We start from the raw sequence: 20,674 nt of genomic DNA on the forward strand, positions 1-20,674 counted from the left end.
CGCCCTCCTCCCATTCGAGAGACTACGACTCCCAGTGTCCTCCGCGCGACGGCGGCGGTGCGCACGGTGCCCAGGTCCCGCCCCTAGGCTCTGCCCCGCCCCCGCCCGCCGGCGTCTGCGCGCGAATGCCGTGGCGCGAACTTGGGACTGTAGAGGCGCGCCCGGCGGATCTGAGTGTGTTGCCCGGGCAGCGGCGCGCGGGACCAGCGCGAGGCAAGTGGGGCCGCCCGCGAGCAGATGGGAGACGGAGGGCGGCGGGCGCGCCGAATGCTTGGGGTCCATGCTTCGCCATGTCGGGGTGTCTGCAGAGGAGCGGGCGTGGGGACGCTGAGGCTGCCGAGAGCGCGGTGGAGAGGGAAGAGCGCGGGCTGCGGGCCGCCGGAGGGTTCAGAGAGATATCCCCTAGAGGGAGAGTGGCCAGGTAGAGGGTAGACGAGAGATAGAGACGGTTGGACACGGCCTCTGAGAAGAGGCCTTGAGGGGCGAGTTCACCTGGAAGGGGGAGGGGCCAAATGCAGCTGAGGGGCGGGGCCGGGGGGAAAATTGTGTGTGGGCGGGGCCAGCCTGAACTAGGACGGCCCCCCCGAGGGGCGGGGCCATCTGGAAGGGGCAGGGGCTGAAGGGAGCTGAGGGGCGAGGCCTGGGAGAGACTGCGTGTGGGCGGGGCCACCTGAAATGGGGAGGTGCCGAGGGGCGGGGCTGGCTGGGGACCGGACGTGCTGAGGGCGGGGCCATCTGAAAGGGGCGGGGCTAGAGGAAGGTAAATTGCGGGCAGCAGCATCACTTGAAAGGAGTGGGCCCTACTGGAGGGAGGTGATGTCAGGGAGAGGTCACTGGTAAGGTCCAGGTCTAGGTGAAGGGCTCACAAAAGATAGAGAATCATCTGAATGGGGAAAAGTCTGGCCTAATGTATGCTTGATAAAGGGGTGGAGCTTACCTCTTGTTTTTACTTTTTATTTTGAAATAATTATAGATTCAAGGAAGTTGTGAAAATAGTATATCCGTCTTCCCCTAATGGTGACATCTTATGTAGTCCCAATATCGAAACCAGGAAATTGACATCAGTACAGTTCTGTTGACTAGATTACAGACCTTGTTCAATTTTCACCAGTTTTTGTGTGTGTGAGTGTGATTGTGTATCTGTGTGCCTGTACAGTTTGATCCCTTGTATAGATTTGTGTAACCTCCATCATAATTGTGATATAGAACAGTTCCCTCTCCACATAAGAACTCCCCAGGCCCCTGGCAACCACAGATGTGTTCACCATCTCTAGTTTTGTCATTTGGAGAGTGTTATGTAAATGGAATCATATGTTATTAGGATGTGACCTATTTTCCACTCTGCACAATGCCCTGGAGATCCACCCAAGTTGTTGCTTGTATCAGTGCTGTTTCTTTTTATCACTGAGTACTGTTTCATCCTCACTTGATATTTTTCCTGTCATTTCTTCATTTTGGTAACCGCTTTATTGAGATATAATTCACAAACCATACAGTTTGTCTATCTAAAGTGTACAAGTCAGTGGTTTTTAGTTTTTGCACTGAGTTGTGCAGTTATTACCATGATCGATTTTAGGATATTTTTATCACCCCCCGGAAAAAAATTCCCATACCTTTTATCTATCATTCATTTCATTGTAACCCTGAACAATATTCCACCATATGGTATTCCAGTAATTAGGGAACCAGTTCCCTAAGGGTAGACATTCCACCAGTTTGCAGTCTTTTCTCATTACAGTTGGTGCTGCAGCAGGTAACTTTGTTACCTGCTTGGTCCAGCTGTGAGGGTCTCTGTGGGCCAAATACACAGAAGCAAGGTTGCCATTCTGATAGAGGTGCCAGGTGGTCCTCCAGAGGCATCAACCAGTTTGTTTCCCCCAACTCAGCAGTACACGGAGTTGAGAAGCCAGCCTTGAGTACCGTGGTAAGGAGGAAGGAACATGGGCTTTGGAGCCAGCCACACCGGGGTTTGAAGCCTTGCCTGAACCCCAGCTGTGTCCCCCTGTCCTCAGTGCCTTCATCTATGAGGTGGGGATGATCACACCTGTCTTGGAGGGCTGACTTGAGGATTGAGGGTATTTGAGAATGTGATCAGCCTGTCAGGCATAGAGCAGGGGTTTTTTTTTCTTCTTCTTTCTGAAAGAAAGGGTTTTATGTGTTTGGATCTCTGCACAACCAGTCACCTCAACAAGTGTTTGGATTTCTGTTCCAGGAGCAGCTGACAGACGAAGAAAAGTGCTGGACAGGAACGGAGAATTCTGGCGCCAACATGCAGCGAAGCATCATGTGAGGACCCTCCCTTGCCCCTGAGTCTTTCATTCTCCAAGTCCTCTGTTTCTTTCTGTAAATCTGGACCAAAAAAACCCCCAAAAACCAAACAAAAAAACCCTTACGTTAGATTTTGAGTTGGAATTTCCAGGAGTCAAATAGTAAGGAAAATGAGCCGTGGGATATGGAAGACGGTGTATTGAACCACTCTTTTTAGTTGCAAGGAACAGAAACCCACCCCAGCGGTTCTCAGTCAGCAGCAGTTTTGCTCCCCAGGTAACATCTGGCAGTGTCTGGATATTTTTTTTTTTTTTGGAGATAGAGTCTCGCTGTGTCACCCAGGCTGGAGGGCAGTGGCACAGTCTCGGCTCACTGCAACCTCCGCTTCCCGGGTTCAAGCGATTCTCCTGCCTCAGCCTCCTGAGTAGCTGGGATTACAGGTGCGTGCCACCACGCCCAGCTAAGTTTTGTGTTTTCAGTAGAGGCAGGGTTTCACCATGTTGGTCAGGCTGGTCTGGAACTCCTGACCTCGTGATCCGCCTGCCTCAGCCTCCCAAAGCGCTAGGATTCCAGGCGTGAGCCACTGCGCCCAGCCAGTGTCTGGAGATATTTTTGGTTGTTACAACCTAGGGACACAGGGTTTGCCATTGGCATCTAGTGGTTAAAAGCCAGGCATGCTGCTAAACATCCTTCAGTTCGTAGGACAGCCCCCCGAAAACACAGAACGATCAGGCCTAACGTCAGTAGTGTCTAGGTTGAGAAACCTCGTGTTAATGCAGTCTGGCTTCAGGAAGACAAGAAAGGGCGTGACTTGACTTACGTCATTGAAACCTGCTGGAGTAAACAGCCTCAGGCTTGGTTCCATCCAGTTGCCAAAACTTTCTCCCTGGGAATCTGTCTCTCTTCATTGTTCAGCTCTGCTGTCCTTGAGGTTGTCCTCACCCTCAGGCAGGCTCTCCCCTGGTTAGCCTCCCCGTGGAAAGAGGGTGTTAGAGCCCAGTTTCACTGGCCCAGCTCGGACCACATACCTATCCCTGAACCGGCCGCGGGGATGCAGCCTGAGTCACGTGTCCACCCCTGGTCACGAGCAAAAGGGCCAGCGCACTCAAATCGTGCGTACTGAGAGAGTGTGGGGTAAGAAGCATCCCAAGAGGAAAACGGAGGGGCTGTTACCAGGAGGAGAAAGTGGATGGTAGAGAGAGACCCAGACCTGGGCATCCGTCCCAGAAACCTAGGAGGTAGTGAGTGGCTTACGCAAGTCCTGGGTTCCATTTTTCTCCCATGATAAGGAATCTGGGGATTGTCTCTCCAGGGCTGATGATGCTTTGTGTCCCCTTGCTTTTGCATGATTTTCCTTTTCTTTTTGTTTTTTCTTTTTTTTTTTTTTTTTTTTTTTTGAGACGGAGTCTCGCTCTGTCGCCCAGGCTGGAGTGCAGTGGCCGGATCTCAGCTCACTGAAAGCTCCGCCTCCCGGGTTCAAGCCATTCTCCTGCCTTAGCCTCCCGAGTAGCTGGAACTACAGGCGCCCGCCACCACGCCCGGCTAGTTTTTTGTATTTTTTTTAGTAGAGATGAGGTTTCACCGTGTTAGCCAGGATGGTCTCGATCTCCTGACCTTGTGATCCGTCCGTCTCGGCCTCCCAAAGTGCTGGGATTACAGGCTTGAGCCACCGCACCCAGCCTCTTTTTTTCTTTTTGAAGATTAAATACACTTATTATTCTGGAATAATTTTAGAGATACAGGAAAGTTGCAAAGACAGTATAGACAGGTCCTGTATACCCTTGCCCAGTTTCCATTGCCAATTGGCATCTAGTGGCTAAAAGCCAGGCACGCTGCTAAACATCCTTCAGTTCATAGGACAGCCCCCCGACAGCACATTACTACGATCATACATTACTACGATCATACATTACTACGATCGATTTCTCACCACTGAGGAACCAACGTCAGTACATTACTCTTAACTGAACTCTGTATTTTATTATTCAAATTTCACCAGATTTTTTCTGTTTTAAATGTCCTTTTCTATTCCAGAGTTCAATTCAGGGTACCATATTGCATTTAATCATCACATCTCAGACTCCTCTGGGTGGCAGTTTCTCAGAGTTTCCTTGTTTTTTATGACGTTTGCCAGTCTTGGGGAATACTGAACAGGTATCCTGTAGAACTGTCCCCGGTGTTGGTATGTGCAGTGTTATTCTCAGAATTACACTAGGGTTATGGGCTTTCGGAAAGACACCACCGAAAGATGCTGGCTGGTGTCAGGCGCATATAAGGTTCCTGTGACGTCGCTGGTGAAGCTAACCTTCATCGCTTGGTTAGGGGAGTGCTGGCCAGACCTCTCCACTGTAAAGTTCCTAATTTTCCTCTCAGCACTCTGTTCTTAGGAAGAAGCCCCCTTCTAGGCAATCTCCAATGAGTTAGTTGGAAAGTGCCTTACTTTCTTTATATTTTTCAGAGCACTGCATGCCTTCCAACGTTTTTTTTGAGACAGAGTCTCGCTCTGTCGCTCAGGCTAGAGTGCAGTGGCGCGATCTTGGCTCACTGCAAGCTCCGCCTCCCAGGTTCACGCCATTCTCCTGCCTCAGCCTCCCAAGTAGCTGGGACTACAGGCGCCCGCCATCACTCCCAGCTAATTTTGTTCTTGTATTTTTTTTTTTTTTTTTTTTTTTTTTTTTTGAGACGGAGTCTTGCTCTGTCGCCCGGGCTGGAGTGCAGTGGCCGGATCTCAGCTCACTGCAAGCTCCGCCTCCCGGGTTCCCGCCATTCTCCTGCCTCAGCCTCCCGAGTAGCGGGGACTACAGGCGCCCGCCACTTCGCCCGGCTAGTTTTTTGTGTTTTTAGTAGAGACGGGGTGTCACCGTGTTAGCCAGGATGGTCTCGATCTCCTGACCTCGTGATCCGCCCATCTCGGCCTCCCAAAGTGCTGGGATTACAGGCTTGAGCCACCGCGCCCGGCCTGTTCTTGTATTTTTAGTAGAGATGGGGTTTCACCATGTTAGCCAGGATGGTCTCGATCTCCTGACCTCATGATCCGCCCACCTCAGCCTCCTCAAAGTGCTGGGATTACAGGCGTGAGCCACCGTGCCCGGCCCCAACATTTTATATTTAGTTGTTTGCTTACTATTTGTGTCCTTCACCAGAGTGTCAGCTGCTTGAAGGCAGGAACTTCATGTGTCTGGGTCACCGCCAAACCCCTCAGGCCCAGAACAGACCCTGGCACATAGTAAGTGCTTAGTTAGGCCGGGCACAGTGGCTCACGCCTGTAATCTCAGCACTTTGGGAGGCAGGTGGATCACCTGAGGTCAGGAGTTCGAGACCAGCCTGACCAACATGGTGAAACCCCATCTCTACTAAATTAAAAAAAAATTAGCTAGGTTTGGTGGCGGCCGCCTGTAATCCCAGCTACTCAGGAGGCTGAGGCAGGAGAATTGCTTGAACCCAGGAGACATAGGTTGCAGTGAGTCAAGATTACGCCACTGCACTCCAGCCTGGGCAACAAGAGTGAAAACTCCATCTAGAAAAAAAAATTTTTTTAGGCTGCGTGTGGTGGCTCATGCCTATAATCCCAACACTTTGGGAGGCCGAGGTGGGCAGATCACTTGAGGTCAGGCATTTGAGACCAGCCTGGCCAACATGGAGAAAACCCATCTCTACCAAAAATATAAAAAAAATTAGCCAGGCGTTGTGGCAGGCACCTGTAATCCCAGCTACTCGGGAGACTGAGGCAGGAAAATTGCTGTAACCCGGGAGGTGGAGCTTGCAGTGAGCTGAGATCACACCAGTGCACTCCAGCCTGGGCAACAGAGCGAGACTCCGTCTCAAAAAAAAAAGAAAAGTTAAAAAGTGCTTAGTTGATATTTGTTGAATGAAACTTGGGATGTATCGTGTCTTGCAAAAAGTAAGGGCAGAAAAATAAGTACAGTGTTGCCTTCTCTGTCTGAGTCTGAGTTTCCTTATCAGTTAGGTTAAAGGGCTTGTTTGAAGTTCTCTGTTATGTGCTGAGATGGGAAATGGTATTAGAAGTTATAGAATGCAGCAGAGATAGGCAGGGTATTGGTGCTGTGATTCTCCTTTTTTAATCCCCTTTTATGCTCCTCTAGGTCATTCTTCCACCCCAAGAAAGAGGGTAAAGCGAAGAAGCCTGAGAAGGAGGCATCCAACGTCAGCAGAGACACGGAGCCCCCTCCGAAGTACGTCACACGGCCGGGATATGGTGAATTTTTTCCTTTAGCAGTCAGGATTCTCTTGGTTGTGAGTGTACAAACCTAATGCAAAATGTCTTGGGACCCGAAAGATTTCTTCAGCCAGGCAGCCTGAAGTCCAAGAGCAAGAGCAGCTGCAGGCACAGCTGGATCCAGGGCCTCGGAGTCGTCCATTGGTCTGTTTCTGCAGGTCTTGGCTTCGTTCTACAACCAGACATTCTCCATGATGCAGAGAAGCTGGCCACTGGCCACATCTTAATGCTGTCTCATCTAAGTAGAAGAAGCGATACTCTTTTTTTTTTTTTTTTTTTTTTTGAGACGGAGTCTCGCTCTTGCCCAGGCTGGAGTGCAATGGCGTGATCTCGGCTCACTGCACTCCAACCTGGGTGACTGAGCGAAACTCCATCTCAGAAAAAAAGAAGGTTTCCCAATAGATGCTGGAGACCAGTGGAGCCTTAGGCAGGGACTCCATTTGCTCCTCAGCATCACCCATCACAGGGCAGACACTGCGGAGGCCTCCAGAGATGTGTGACGGGTGGGTGAGTGGATGAGTGGGCAGGTGGATGGATGCATTAATGGATGAAACGATGAGATTTGCTGAGGAGGCAACTAGGGAATATTCATTGGATGCTTGAAAGGAAGGGAAGGAAACAGCAAAGAAACCAGGGTGTTTGTGAGCAGTGACCCCACTCTGCCTGCTGTAGTCACCCCTTTACACCCCCATTTCCCCACCTTCCAGGGCGGCACTGAAAGAGTGGAATGGAGTGGTGTCCGAGAGTGACTCTCCAGTAAAGAGGCCAGGGAGGAAGGCGGCCCGGGTCCTGGGCAGCGAAGGGGAAGAGGAGGATGAAGCCCTTAGCCCTGCTAAAGGCCAGGTAGGTCCCCATCAACCTGCCCATTTTTACCCGAAGAAACTAATTCCCATTAGCCTTTGGAACAGTGCACAGCAGCTGTTGAGGAGGATTCTGGAGAAATTGCCCGGGAGAAGTGGGTGCGTTTCCTGGTTGTGTCGGGTGCAGATGGCCTAGTCCTAATTGCCCCTGCCCTAGGGCCTCGGGTGGTCTCCTTTACCAAGTTACGTCTTGGGTGCCTCACCTGTAACGTGCAGCTCCTGATAACGCCTTCCTCGTAGGGTGACTGGGAAGATGAAATGAGTTCATTTACATACAGATCTGAGAATAGTGCCTGATGTAAAGTAAGGGCTCAAGGCCCAGCACAGTGGCTTACGTCTGTAATCCCAACACTTTGGGAGGCCATCGTGGGAGGATCACTTGAGGCCAAGAGTTCGAGACCAGGCTGGGTAACATAGCGAGACCCCATCTCTACAAAAAAATGTTTTAAAAATTAGCCAGGTGTGGTGGCGCATGCCTGTGGTGCTAGCTACTTGAGAGGCTGAGGCAGGAGGATCGCTTGAGCCCAGGAGTTCAAAGGCTTCAGTGAATTACGGTTGTACCACTGCACTCCAGCCTGGGTGACAGAGCAAGACCTTGCCTCAAAAATAAAGCAAAAAAAATAAGGGCTCAGAAGTATATCTAGCCTCTCCTGTGGTCAGAGGGCTTTTTAACTTCTCCAAAAACATTGGATCACTCTCTTCCCCTGTTAAAGTCATTTAATGCGTGTTCATTGCTTTGCGGATGATGTCCAAAGCATGGTGTTGCTTATTCTGTCAGTGGTGAGGTCAGGTCCTGTGACTCCCCGCCCAAACCCCCTGGTATTACCACCACAGGCCAAAGCCAGGCCTTGTGGAAACCTACCAGGCCCCTCCTGCTCCTCCTCGCTTCCCCCTGCCCATCACATCTGCAGCTGCATCGACAGCTCTTCCTCAGCTCGCTCTGTCCTGGCTTTCCACACCCACTGGGTGCACTTCCACCTCTGGGCCGCTACCTCTCTTCCCAGCCTAAAACTCTCTTTCCCAGATACGCACCTGGCTCAGTCCCCTGCTTTCTTCCATGCTTTGCTCAGATTTCACTTCCTCAGTGAAACTTTCCTCACCACCTATATTAGCTTCCCATTTGCTGCCTTAACAATTGACCACAAACGCAGTGGCTTCAAACAATGCCAGTTTATTGTCTTACGGTTTGGGAGTCTTGAGTCTGAAATGGGTTGTACTGGGCTAAAATCAAGGTGTCAGCAGGTCTGTGTTCATTTCTGGGGGCTCTAGGGGAGAATCCAGGAATTGCCTTTTGCAGCCACCAGAGATCCCCTTTTCTCCATTTTCAAAGCAAGTGGCTGGGCACAGTGGCTCATGCCTGTAATCCCAGCACTTTGAGAGCCCAAGGCGGGCGGATCATGAGGTCAGGAGATGGAGACCATCCTGGCTAACACGGTGAAACCCCATCTCTATCAAAAATACAAAAAATTAGCCGGGTGTGGTGGCGGGCGCCTGTAGTCCCAGCTACTCGGGAGACTGAGGCAGGAGAATGGCATGAACCTGGGAGGCGGAGCTTGCAGTGAGCTGAGATCACACCACTGCACTCTAGTCTGGGCAACACAGTGAGACTCTGTCTGAAAAAAAAAAAAAGGCACGTGGCATTGCCTCCTTCTGTGCCTTCCTTCTGTGGCCACATCTCACCCTAACTTTCCTCTCCTGCCACCCTCTTCCACTTTGAAGGCCCCTGTGCCTATATCAGGCCCACCTGGATAGTCCAGGATAATCCTGCTATCGGAAGGTCCACTGATTAGCAACCTCAATTACTCTTTGCCATGTAACCTAACATATGCCCAGGTTCCAGGTATTAGGACAGAGATCTCTTTTGGAGCTTGGACTTTACCCTGAGGCTTCTGGGGAGCTAGGAAGAGTTTTGGGCAGAAGAGAGGCAGAGATTGTTTAGTCCTGGGCGGTGTTTAAAATATACCTCTGACCAGGCATGGTGGCTCACGCTTGTAATCCCAGCACTTTGGGAGGCCGAGGCGGGTGGATCACGAGGTCAGGAGTTCGAGAGCAGCCTGGCCAACATAGTGAAACCCCATCTCTACTAAAATACAAAAATTAGCCAGGCACGGTGGCATGGGCCTGTAGTCCCAGCTACCCAGGAGGCTGAGGCAGGAGAATTGCTTGAACCCGGAGGCGGAGGTTGTGGTGAGCCGAGATCGTGCCACTGCACTCCAGCCTGAACAACAGGGTGAGACTGTCTCAAAAAAAAAAAAAAAAAATTCTCTGAGACCTCTGTCTCCATCAGGGTCTCAGTGGGAGACAGAAACCATACCAGTGATTTGAACAGAGGGCGTTTAAAGGATGGTCACTAGGTGTGCAGTTGTTAAATAGGTAACTGAAGGGGTAAAGAGAGAACTAACTCTAAGGCATCATGGAGGTAGCAACTGCCAGGTGCAGTGACCGTCCCTGTGGCTTTGGAGCTGAAATTCACACCTCTGTGGCGAGACTGCTGGCAGGTCTCTGAGCTTAGAGAAGGTGCCTCAAGAGCCTGGAACTCTGATCTTTCAGGAAGGGAGCACTGGGTGGGAGATGCCAGCCAGTGTCTCTGATCAGGTACCATGTGGCAAGCCCCGTGAATGTTAGAAAAAACTGTCAGTGGGATCCAGCAGCTGAGCCCCCAGGTGGAGAGAAGCCGGCTATGCCTCCAATCATGCAGTGCCCTCTAGTTCCCTCCATTGGCACTGCCTGATGCCGAGTTGGTGCCAGAGCAAGAAGGAGATTTGTGGAGTCCCAGTCTTGGCATCACGAGGGAGACTAGACAGTGATGGGTTTGGAGCTGAGAGAAAATCACTTAATAACTGGCACAGGGTCCTGTAAGAAGAGAAGTGAGTGATTGAAACCGAGACACAGTAGCAGTGGCTCAGGCAAGATGCAAACTTATTTTTCTCGCTCATGAGTGCAGAGTCCGGGATTCATGTGACAGTCTCACAGAGTGAGAGGCCCAGGCTTCCTCTGTGCTGTCGTCTGCTCTCTGTAGATGCCCTTGTCCCTGTGAACACCCATATTCCACCAACAGGAAGAGGAGGGCACCCACTCAACATTAAGTGGATGTTATTTGAACCAAGAAATGCATGTTAGTCCATTTCGTATTGCTATAAAGGAATACTTGAGAGCAGTTTATTTATAAAGAGGTTGATTTGGGCCCACGGTCCTGCAGGCCGTACAAGAAGCATAATGCCAGCATCTGCTCCTGGGCCTCAAGATGCTTCCAGTCACGGTGGAAGGTGGAGGAGGAGCAGGTGTGTCACATGGCGAGAGAGGCATTTTAAACAACAGCCCTCATGTGAACCAGTAGAGGGAGAACTCGGTTCCTCCCACAAGGAGGGTACGAGCCATTCATGAGGGATCTGCCCACGTGACCCAAATGCCTCCCACCACGTCATACCTCCAACATTGGAGACCAGATTGCAACATGCGGCCTGGAGGGAACAAACATCCAATCTATATGGAGAGAAGGTTGAGCACGGTGGCTCATGCCTGTATTTTCAGTGCTCTGGAGGCCAAGGCGGGAGGATCATTTGAGCTCAGGAGTTCGAGACCAGCCTGGCCAACATGGTGAAACCCCATCTCTATAAAAAATACAAAAATTAGCTGGGCGTGGTGGCGTGCACCTGTTATCCTAGCTGCTCGGGAGGCTGAAGCAGGAGAATTCCTTGGACCTGGGAGGCGGAGATTGCAGTGAGCCAAGATCGTGCCACTGCACTCGAGCCTGGGTGACAGAGTGAGACCCTGTCTCAAAAAAAAACTATACGAAGAGGTGTATATCATTTCCCCTGACATCCCGTTGTGTAGAGCTGGCCAACGTAGTGAAACCCCGTCTCTACTAAAAATACAAAAATTAGCCAGGCATGGTGGTACAGGCCTGTAGTCCCAGCTACTCGAGAGACTGAGGCAGGAGAATTGAAGATTCTGTTACTGCAGAAAACAGAAGCGCTATGGGGGGTCCTTGATGGGACCATGATCCTGCACTGGAGGGCGGGATGATGGCCCAGGTGAGAAGAGGCCAGACCTGAGTTAGGGCTGAGACCATAGGGTCAGAGAGGAGGGTAGACACAGAGAGAGGTTTCGGTCCCCTCTACTCTCAGCTTTTGGGAAATGGAGTCTCTCCTTCCCCACTCACTCTAGAACTGTTCTTTCCTCTTCCAGAAGCCTGCCCCGGACTGCTCACAGGTCTCCCCGCCCCATCCTGCCACATCTCCTGAAAACAACGCTTCCCTCTCTGACACCTCTCCCATGGACAGCTCCCCATCAGGGATCCCGAAGCGTCGCACAGGTGAGAACACACGGGCCGCTGCCCCTTCAGTCGCTTGCCTTTCTTTTTTTGTTTGTTTGTTTTTTGAGACGTAGTCTTGCTCTGTTGCCCAGGCTGGAGTGCAGTGGCGAGATCTCGGCTCACTGCAACCTCTGCCTCCTGGGTTCAAGCGATTCTCCTGCCTCAACTTCCTGAGTAGCTGGGACTACAGGAGCATGCCACCATGCCTGGCTAATTTTTGTATTTTTAGTAGAGACGGGGTTTCACTTTGTTGGCCAGGTTGGTCTCGAACTCCTGACCTCAGGTGATCCACCCACCTCAGCCTCCCAAAATGTTGGGATTACAGGCGTGAGCCACCACACTGGCCAGTCGCCTGCCTTTCTGCCCGCTTGGATTTCCATCCAAGGTTGTTATCCTTATGACAGTGGTGGTCTCAGTGTTGTGGTTAAGAGCACAGGTCCACCATCCACTGGCTGTATGACCTGGGACAAATGACCAACCTTCTCTGAGCTTATGTTGCTTTATCTGTAGAGATGATGATAATGACAGCACCTACCACACAGAAATATCTGAGTTAGAAGATAGCACGTGTACGCTGCTCGGAACTGGGCCCAGCCCTCAGTCAGGGCTCAGTCATTGTTGGTCATTGTGATTGTAATTATCTGCTGAGACGGAGGCCTCACAGCTCATGTGGGAACACAAGCGTGGGGCCGTGGCTCAAGGGAGACTTCCGGAAGAGAGGCTCACCAAACTGAGCCCTTTAGGACAAAGAAGAGGCAACCAGCAAAGGAGGAGGGGAGCATGCTAGGCAAGGGAACATATAAATTGAGAAGGCCTGGGGGCCGCTCAGGGCCTGGCGTGCTGGTGTGCAGAGGGCAGGATTGGGGACGATGAGCAATGAGGTGAGAAGGTCCTGGAAAGCCAACCTGGGGAACAGCATCTTTGTCCTAAGAGGGAGTGGGAATGTTTGCTGTGGGGGAAGAACAGGGCGAGAGACCCACACATAACGCGGGGCAGCGTGAGCCCTTGCTGTCCGGTCCGGCCTTCTGAGCGCTTTAGTGTGGTGAGTGTGACAGAGGAGCTGAATCTTTCATGTTAGATCCTTTCAGTTGAATTTACATTTGAAAGCTAATATGAGATTCGGTGAGTAAAGACTTTGCACTTTTCCCACGTAATTTTGGAGTAGCTTTGGTATGTGAATAGTCGTACATTTTATGAAACCTACACAGACCATGTTTCCGACGAAACATTTGGTGTCCAACTTGAGATGTGCAGTGAGTTCATTGGATTTTGAAGACCTAGCATGAAAAAAGAATATTGGAATCATACTATTTTAGATGTGTTGAGCAACATAGATTCTTCAAACCAAGTTCAACCTGGTTTTCCCCGCTTTTTATTAACGTGACTACAAGAAAGTTTAAGGTTACATACATGGCTTGCCAGATCTTTCCATCAGACGATGCTGGGTGACGCAGGGTACTCTGGGAGCTCAGAAGTCAAGCAGCCCGGGGGAGGTGATGGCTGAGCCGAATCTTAGAAGATGGATTGGAGTTGGCCATGTTGAGAAAGGACAGATGCACGTTTCTCAGACAAGAAAGGTGCGTGCAGAGGCCTCGAGATGGGAACAGCACGGCATGTTTGGGGCCTCTCATCCACTTCCTTGTTTCTGGAGAAACGGATGCGATCTGAGGAGCAGGGAAAGTTTGAGGATAGCACGTGGTGAGAGGTAAGCTAGAGAGGAGAGTGGGGGCTGGATCTGAAAAGGTCTTGCACGCCCAGCTAAGGAGTCTGGGCTTCGTGCTGCAGATCCTGGGAGCCACGGAAGGGCTGTGAGCTGGGGAGGCAGGTTCATCCCTGAATGAAAGGCGGCCATAAGGAAGTCACAGTGTGGCTGAGGGCATGCTAGGAGCTCCGGGTGGACGCTGAGGTTGGCCCTGGGGGCGTGTCAGGGGATCGTGTTCAGAGGGAGGGACATTGAGCTGGGTCCCAAACCACACATGCTGAGGCCGGGAGGGGTGACATGGCTGGGTGTGTCTGGAAACACCCCAGTTTAGCAGTGATATCAAAGAAGGTGGAGTATGTGGTGTGGGAAGGGTTAGAAGGTCAGATGGAGAGAGATTAGGTAGGATCAGGGTAGACATCAAAAGACTTTATCCTGGATACAGCAGAGAATGTGGAATCACGGAAGGGTTTTGAGCAGGGAGAGACAGTGCCTGCCATGCTGATAGAAGGTTGAAGGAGCCACCGGGGGCTGGGAGACCAGGGACCAGGTGGCGCAGTGGCCACCATGAGATATAACAGTGAAGCTGCGTGTAACTGCCTTCGTGTGAGCTCTTCATCAAGGGTTAGTTAGGTTTAGTTAGTTTAGAGTCTTCTGGAAGCAGGCTCTGAAGCTCTGAAACAGGGATCCAAATGCAAGTGATTTGTTTAGGAGGTGCAGGGAACAGAGGGTGGTTCAGGGCAGGGGAGCAGCCAACACGGGACGGGCTGTTAGTTCTGCTACACACTGGGCAGCTGGAGCTTGGTTTTGTGGGATTCTCTGGAGGACGGTGTCAGTGCTCCAGAGTGATCCGTGAGATGCGAGGCAGCTGGGGTATTGATACACCAACTCCTGCCGACCATGGGGTGAGGGCCTCTCCTGGGGCTAGTTTATTCCCTGCCACTTCCAGACTTCCGAGGTTCCGGGGAAGCTGTCTGGAACACTTGGAGGCAGTTAAGATCTGAGGGGAGCAGTGGGGAGCTCAGGGGACCTGCTGGAATCGGTACTGTGCCGAGTACATTACATCATTGTTTCCTTGTGGGGATTATTTCCATTCTGCAGTCGTGAGAGAGCAAAGCACAGAGAAATTAAGTAACCTGCTCAAGGTCACACAGCCAGGAAGCAACAGGGATTGAAGGGTGTGGCCTGCACTGGGGCAGTGGCTGTGTGCAGGCAGAGAAGGGGAGAGGGCCCAGAGCCTTCCAGGGGCTACATCAGCGAGTCTGAGTTCTCTGGGATGGCAGCACACAAGCCAGCGAGGTCAGCTACACCAAGCCCTTTGCCTCCCCAGCTCGGAAGCAGCTCCCAAAACGGACCATTCAGGAAGTCCTGGAAGAGCAGAGTGCGGACGAGGACAGAGAAGCCAAAAGGAAGAAGGAGGAGGAAGGTGAGTCCCCAGGAGGAGAGCAATGTGTGTGTGTGTGTGGTGGGGGATCCGCAAGGGCAGGGGCCTGAGAGCTCAGGATGTTCGGATCGGACCCTGCCAATTTGATGCCTGTGTCCAAGAACCCCAGGAATTCCACCTAGCAATATGGGAACTTTTGTTCTGAAAACATTGTGGGATATATTTGTTTGGACATCTTAATGTAGTCATAATTCAGGCACAATTTCCCGTTTTTATTTTCTGTTTTTATATTTATTTAATGGAAACTATTTTCTTCTAAATGATTTCCTTTTCGTTGTAAATTTTACCATCAAGCTGAGGTTCCCAAACTTGCTTAGTTCACAGCACCCATGATGTCTTAGTAATTTTTTTTATGGTGCTCCTAGGCCAATACCTTATCAGTTCTATTGATTAAGTGGTTATATGCAAACATCTAGTAGATACTATACATACATTGAAAAAAAAGGTAATATTTGTGTTTTGTTCTTTTTTTTTTTTTTTGAGACAGAGTCTCACTCTGTCACTCAGGCTAGAGTACAGTGGTGCAGTCTGGGCTCACTGCAGCCTCCACCTCCCAGGCTCAAGTGATTCTCCCACCTCAACTTCCCATGTAGCTGGGATTACAGACACCCACCACCACGCCCAGCTAATTTTTGTATTTTTAGTAGAGATGGGATTTCACTGTGTTGACCAGGCTGGTCTCGAACTCCTGAGCTCACATGATCCGCCCACCTCGGCCTCACAAAGCCCTGGGATTACAGGTGTGAGCCACTGCACCCAGCCTGTATTTTGTTCTTAAATAACCACAATTACTTGTGGGAAATGCCTTGGATACTCTATAACATCTTAAACAGTGGAATCTAATTGAAAACTGCCACCGTCATATCCTGTTCTATGTTGATTTTTGTACAGTACTTGATTTTTATAGCAGCAACCTATGAAAACCCAGCTTTGCAGAGATGCAGTGTCGTTGCAAGGAATGTGACGTGATACTGAAAACTGAAATACCTCGAACTTGTAGTTCATACAGTGGCCAACAGGTGTCGCCGGGTTTCCTTTGAAAAATCCAAAATACCTTGCAGTGCTCAGTGAGTTCCCGGCGTGTTGGTGAACCCACCGGAAACAGCCATAAAGATCTGATCCATTGATCATCTGGGGCCTGCATGAGATTACACCAATTGCAGCCTTTAAGGTCGTCAAGTTTTTTGTTTCTGCTAACAAATAAAAGGTCCATTTTCCCAGGGCAGATTTAAATTTGGTTAAGATTTGATTTCTTGGCCAGGTGCAGTGGCTCATGCCTATAATCCCAGCAGTTTGGGAGGCTGAGGCGGGTGCATCACTTGAGGTCAGGAGTTAGAAACCAGCCTGGCCAACATGGTGAAACCCCATCCCTACCAAAATTGCAAAAATTAGCTGGGTATGGTGGCGGGCGCCTGTAGTCCCAGCTACTCAGGAGGCTGAGGCACAAGAATCACTTGAACCTGGGAGGTGGAGGTTGCAGTGAGCTGAGATTGCGCCACCACACTCCAGCCTGGGCGACAGAGGGAGACTCCGTCTCAAAAACAAAAAAAAAGATTTGATTTCTTACTGATAATTTTTAGTACAAATTTTACTGTAAACTACACTTTCAGCCATTGTCAGTGTCCAGTGAGGGGCAGCGAAGGTGGCCTCTTTCTACTAAGGCAGGTTTTTCCCAAGTTGGTTTTTGCAGTTTTTATTGTGACCCTAGAGGTATGATTTTTTTAAACTTTAAAAATTTTTGTCTATAGCAGGCTGTTATTTGCATTTTTAACCCTTTCAGGTTCTATTTTAGGGTGAATAACACTAAAGGAATCATTTGTAAGGAAAGACACACCGTGTATGTCTTGGCTACATAGGCAAATGGGGGCTGGACTCCCCCAAGGTCCCTGCCTTGCTTGGGGTTGACAAGGAGCAGGGTCTTACATGGCCCGCCACTTAACAGATACCTTGGATTGGTACAAGGTAGAACTGTAATCCCAGCACTTTGGGAGGCCGAGGCGGGTGGCTCCTCTGAGGTCAGTAGTTCAAGACCAGCCTGGCCAACATGGTGAAATCCCATCTCTACTAAAAATACAAAAAAATAGCCGGACGTGGTGGCGGGTACCTGTAATCCCAGCTACTCGGGAGGCTGAGGCCGGATAATCGCTTGAACCCAGGCGGCGGAGGTTGCAGTGAGCCGAGATCGCACCATTGCACTCCAGCCTGGGCGACAAGTATGAAACTCTGTCTCAAAACAACAACTACAACAACAACAACAAAACAGATGACAGATGAGGGCAGATTGCCTCCAGAGTAAAAATGCCTTTGTAGGTTCACTGTGTTTTTTTTGCCATCTGACCGTTCTGTCTATTGTCAGAAGTGGAGACCCCAGAAGAAAGCCTCACAGAGGCTGAAGTGGCAACAGAGAAGGAAGGAGAAGACAGGGACCAGCCCCCCACACCTCCCAAGCCCCTGAAGACCTCCGGTGAGTTTCCGGTCCTCTCCTCTGCCCTGCCCCGCCTCCTGATTTTGGGGTCAGAAGTCTTTGGAGGACAATTAATTTAAACAAGGCATAGATTCTCAAACTTACTGCTTAAGTGCAAAATCTAGAAGAAGAATAGTTTTTATTACTGGGTTTTTCTTTAAAAATTATTTTTTCCCATGCATGTGGGAAAGGAGGAAAGAGCCAGTCATTCTTTAAAAAGTCTTCATAGGCCAGGTGCGGTGGCTTACACTTTATCCTAGCTCTTTGGGAGGCTGGGGTGGATGGACTGCTTGAGCCCAGGAGTTCGAGACCAGCCTGGACAATGTGGCGAAACCCCATCTCTACCAAAAAAATTGCAACAAGGAGCTGAGTGTGGTGGCACGCACCTGTAGTCCCAGCTACTTGGGAGGCTGAGGTGGGAGGATTGCTCGAGTCCAGGAGGTGGAGGTTGCAGTGAGCTATGATCGCACCACTGCACTCCAGCCTGGGTGAGAGAGCAAGAACTCCCCTGCCTCAAAAAAAGTAAAAGATAAAATGTATTCACAGCTTTCAGAAGTCATAGGTGTAAATTAAATGTTATTAATTAAGTTAGACAACCAAACTGAGTTACAGGATTTTAGAGGCTGAAGTTACCCTCGCAGGGTGGTCCAAGTGGCCGTGAGGCCTCTGTGTTAGAAACGCTTGCAGGGAGAATTTTAGGGATCCAGAGTTGTATCTGATTTTCTGCAACTGCTGGGAGGACTGGGAATATTTTCTTCTCATGAGGATGAGATTTCTTTTTACCACTATTCCTAAGTCTCCTATTGCAGGCCAAGTGCTAGAATTCCACTAGTTTAGCACTGAGGAGTAGACAGCAGGCCTGAGATCTCAGCTCAAAGCTAGCCAAAAGGAAAAGGGTAGGTTTAGCTATATCTTCCATCCACGGGGTCAGAATGATCTTGGAGGTAAAAAAAAAAAAAAAAAAAAAAGACTCAGGGTCAAAAGAGTTTGCATCACCGTCTGAGCGCTCTCGACACAGAAGCAGAGACCCCGACGGAAAGCGTTTCGGAGCCCGAGGTGGCCACGAGGCAGGAGCTGCAGGAGGAGGAAGAGCAGAGCAAGCCTCCCCGCGGCGCTCCCAAGACGCTCAGCAGCTTCTTCAGTGAGTTTCCCTTGCTCACCCCACCTCCTGGGGTTGTCCAGGCAGGAGGCTGGTGGGCCTGTCTCCAGAGGCCTGAGATGCTGTGAGACCCTTCTCCCTTTCCTGCTGGTTGGAAAGTCAGCCTTGTCTCTACCAGCCTATCACCCGTCTCCCCACGCACTGGGGCAGTGCTGGGTGCAGAATGGATGGGAGCTGGGGGCTACCAGAAGGAGAAAAGACCCACTGTTTTCTATCTTCATTCCTAGCGCCCCGGAAGCCAGCAATCAAAAAAGAAGTGAAGGAGGAGGAGCCAGGGGCTCCAGGAAAGGAGGGAGCTGCTGAGGGGTGAGTCAGTGTCCGGGTCTGGAAAGGGTCTTCGAGCTGTGTTTCCTTCTCTGCATTCCCACAGCCCCACCCCCAGCTCAGGCTTCCTCCTCTTGCAGGACTCGGCAAACCTTTTCTATAAAGAGCCAGGGAGTAAATATTTTAGGCTTTACGGGACAACTTTGGCCCCTGTTGCAACACCATTCTTAGCTCCCAGGACCTATAGAAACGGTCCAGGATCGGAGTTTGCTGACCACGGCCCCAGCCACCCCCTGACCCTGCCTCCAGTCTTTCATCCTCAGTCTGATCCCCGTAGAGCCTGGGGGATCTTTCTAACACCCAGAGTTGACTCTGGCCCTCTAGGGTTCCCCAGAGCCCTCAGGAGAAAATCTACGCCCATTCGACAGCTGACCCCCACCTCCCTCTCTGGCCTCACTTCCTACTTCTCTGTTCCTCTGGCTCTGAACTCACCAGATTTTTTATTTTTGAGACGGAGTCTTGCTCTGTTGCCCAGGCTACAGTGCAGTGGTGCCATCTCAGGTCACTACAACCTCCACCTCCCAGGTTCAAGCGATTCTCCTGCTTTAGCCTCCCAAGTAGCTGGGATTACAGGTGCACGCCACCACACCCAGCTAATTTTTGTATTTTTAGTAGAGACATGGTTTCACCATGTTGGTCAGGCTAGTCTTGAACTCCTAGCCTCAGGTGGTCCATCCACCTCGGCCTCGCAAAGTGTTGGGATTACAGGCGGGAGCCACTACACCTGGCCTGAACTCACCAGATTTAGTGTATGTGCTGGAAGCCAGTAGGCGCATCTCCTCTGCCTTAAAATTCCCTGAACACCCCTTCTGTGCCCGCCCTGGGGCGGCCCGTGGGGATGAACCATAGAGAGCTGGCCGCCCTGCCCTGGCCCTGGTGATGTGCATAGTGTGCTGGGGCTGTGGGACACTGAGTAGGTTGTTAAACAATTCGTTGCTTCACTGTAATTTTGTTAATGATTTGAGGAGATGTCTGGGCTGATTCCCATGACACCTAATACGCACGCAGGAGGCCACACTGAAGACTGATCGGATGTGCGGGTGGATACATATCCTATAGTGATGATGTCACCCCCCCTGCCATGCTCGAAACCCATCTGCAATTCCCCCCAGCACAGCGGATAAATGCTGGGTTTCCCGGTGCTGTCATGAGCCAGCCCTGTCCACCTTACACTGCAGCCTCCTGGCATCTGTAGCCTCCTCCTGCTCCCTCCACACACCGTGTCCCCATGTCCTGTCATTCCTCCCTGCTTTGTTTTTTGAGACGGAGTCTTACTCTGTTGCCCAGGCTGGACTGCAGTGGCGCCATCTCAGCTCACTGCAACCTCTACTTCCTGAGTTCAAGTGATTCTTCTGCCTCCGCCTCCCAAGTAGCTGGAATTACAGGTGCCTGCCACCAAGCCTGGCTAATTTTTGTATTTTTTAGTAGAGACCAGGTTTCACCATGTTGTCCAGGCTGCTCTCAAACTCCTGATCTCAGGTGATCCAGCCGCCTCAGCCTCCCAAAGTGCTGGGATTACAGGCGTGAGTCACTGCACCCAGCCTCCGCCCTGCTTCTGAACACGCTTGCCCCTGGCCTAGAACACTGTCCCCAACCCACCCTGCCCAGCAGGCTTCCCTCAGGCCCCAGCTCCCACTGCACCTGCACGTCTGATTGTTAATCAACGTGGCATTAGCACGGCACCTGGCACTTCGCGACACCCAGGACTGTACGCACCTCCCTCTGTCCTACCCCAGCCATGCGATCCCTTTTCTGTTTCTCAAGCGTGTCTGTACCTCAGGGCCTTTGCACTCGCCATTCTCTCTGCCTGGAATGCTCTTCCCCTGCTGCCCGTTATGCTAACCCCTCCCCTCATTCTGCCCAGATGTCTCCAGCATTCCCTGACCGCCCTGTGAAGCAACACC

The 20,674-nt window shown here is 51.0% G+C and overlaps 1 protein-coding gene across 4 annotated transcripts in view; it reads left to right on the forward strand.

Moving 5' to 3' along the window:
- The first annotated feature begins 86 nt into the window (after positions 1-86).
- The window catches only part of LIG1 (DNA ligase 1), a 50,788-nt gene continuing 30,200 nt past the window's right edge, over positions 87-20,674 (forward strand). Inside the window, exons 1-9 of one of the 4 annotated variants that reach the window (XM_037991335.2) lie at positions 87-213; positions 2,213-2,286; positions 6,372-6,461; positions 7,213-7,348; positions 11,554-11,680; positions 14,710-14,805; positions 17,180-17,287; positions 18,306-18,428; positions 18,674-18,752. In XM_037991335.2, coding sequence (XP_037847263.2) covers positions 2,270-2,286; positions 6,372-6,461; positions 7,213-7,348; positions 11,554-11,680; positions 14,710-14,805; positions 17,180-17,287; positions 18,306-18,428; positions 18,674-18,752 — 776 coding nt within the window. In that variant the 5' untranslated portion in view covers positions 87-213; positions 2,213-2,269. Of the gene's footprint in view, positions 218-2,114; positions 2,287-6,371; positions 6,462-7,212; positions 7,349-11,553; positions 11,681-14,709; positions 14,806-17,179; positions 17,288-18,305; positions 18,429-18,673; positions 18,753-20,674 lie in introns of all 4 variants that reach the window. The other 3 variants (XM_037991338.2, XM_037991337.2, XM_073016242.1) reach the window with 3 other exon arrangements.

This window comes from Chlorocebus sabaeus, chromosome 6, assembly GCF_047675955.1.
Source record: "Chlorocebus sabaeus isolate Y175 chromosome 6, mChlSab1.0.hap1, whole genome shotgun sequence".
In the NCBI taxonomy this organism is placed as follows: domain Eukaryota; kingdom Metazoa; phylum Chordata; class Mammalia; order Primates; family Cercopithecidae; genus Chlorocebus; species Chlorocebus sabaeus.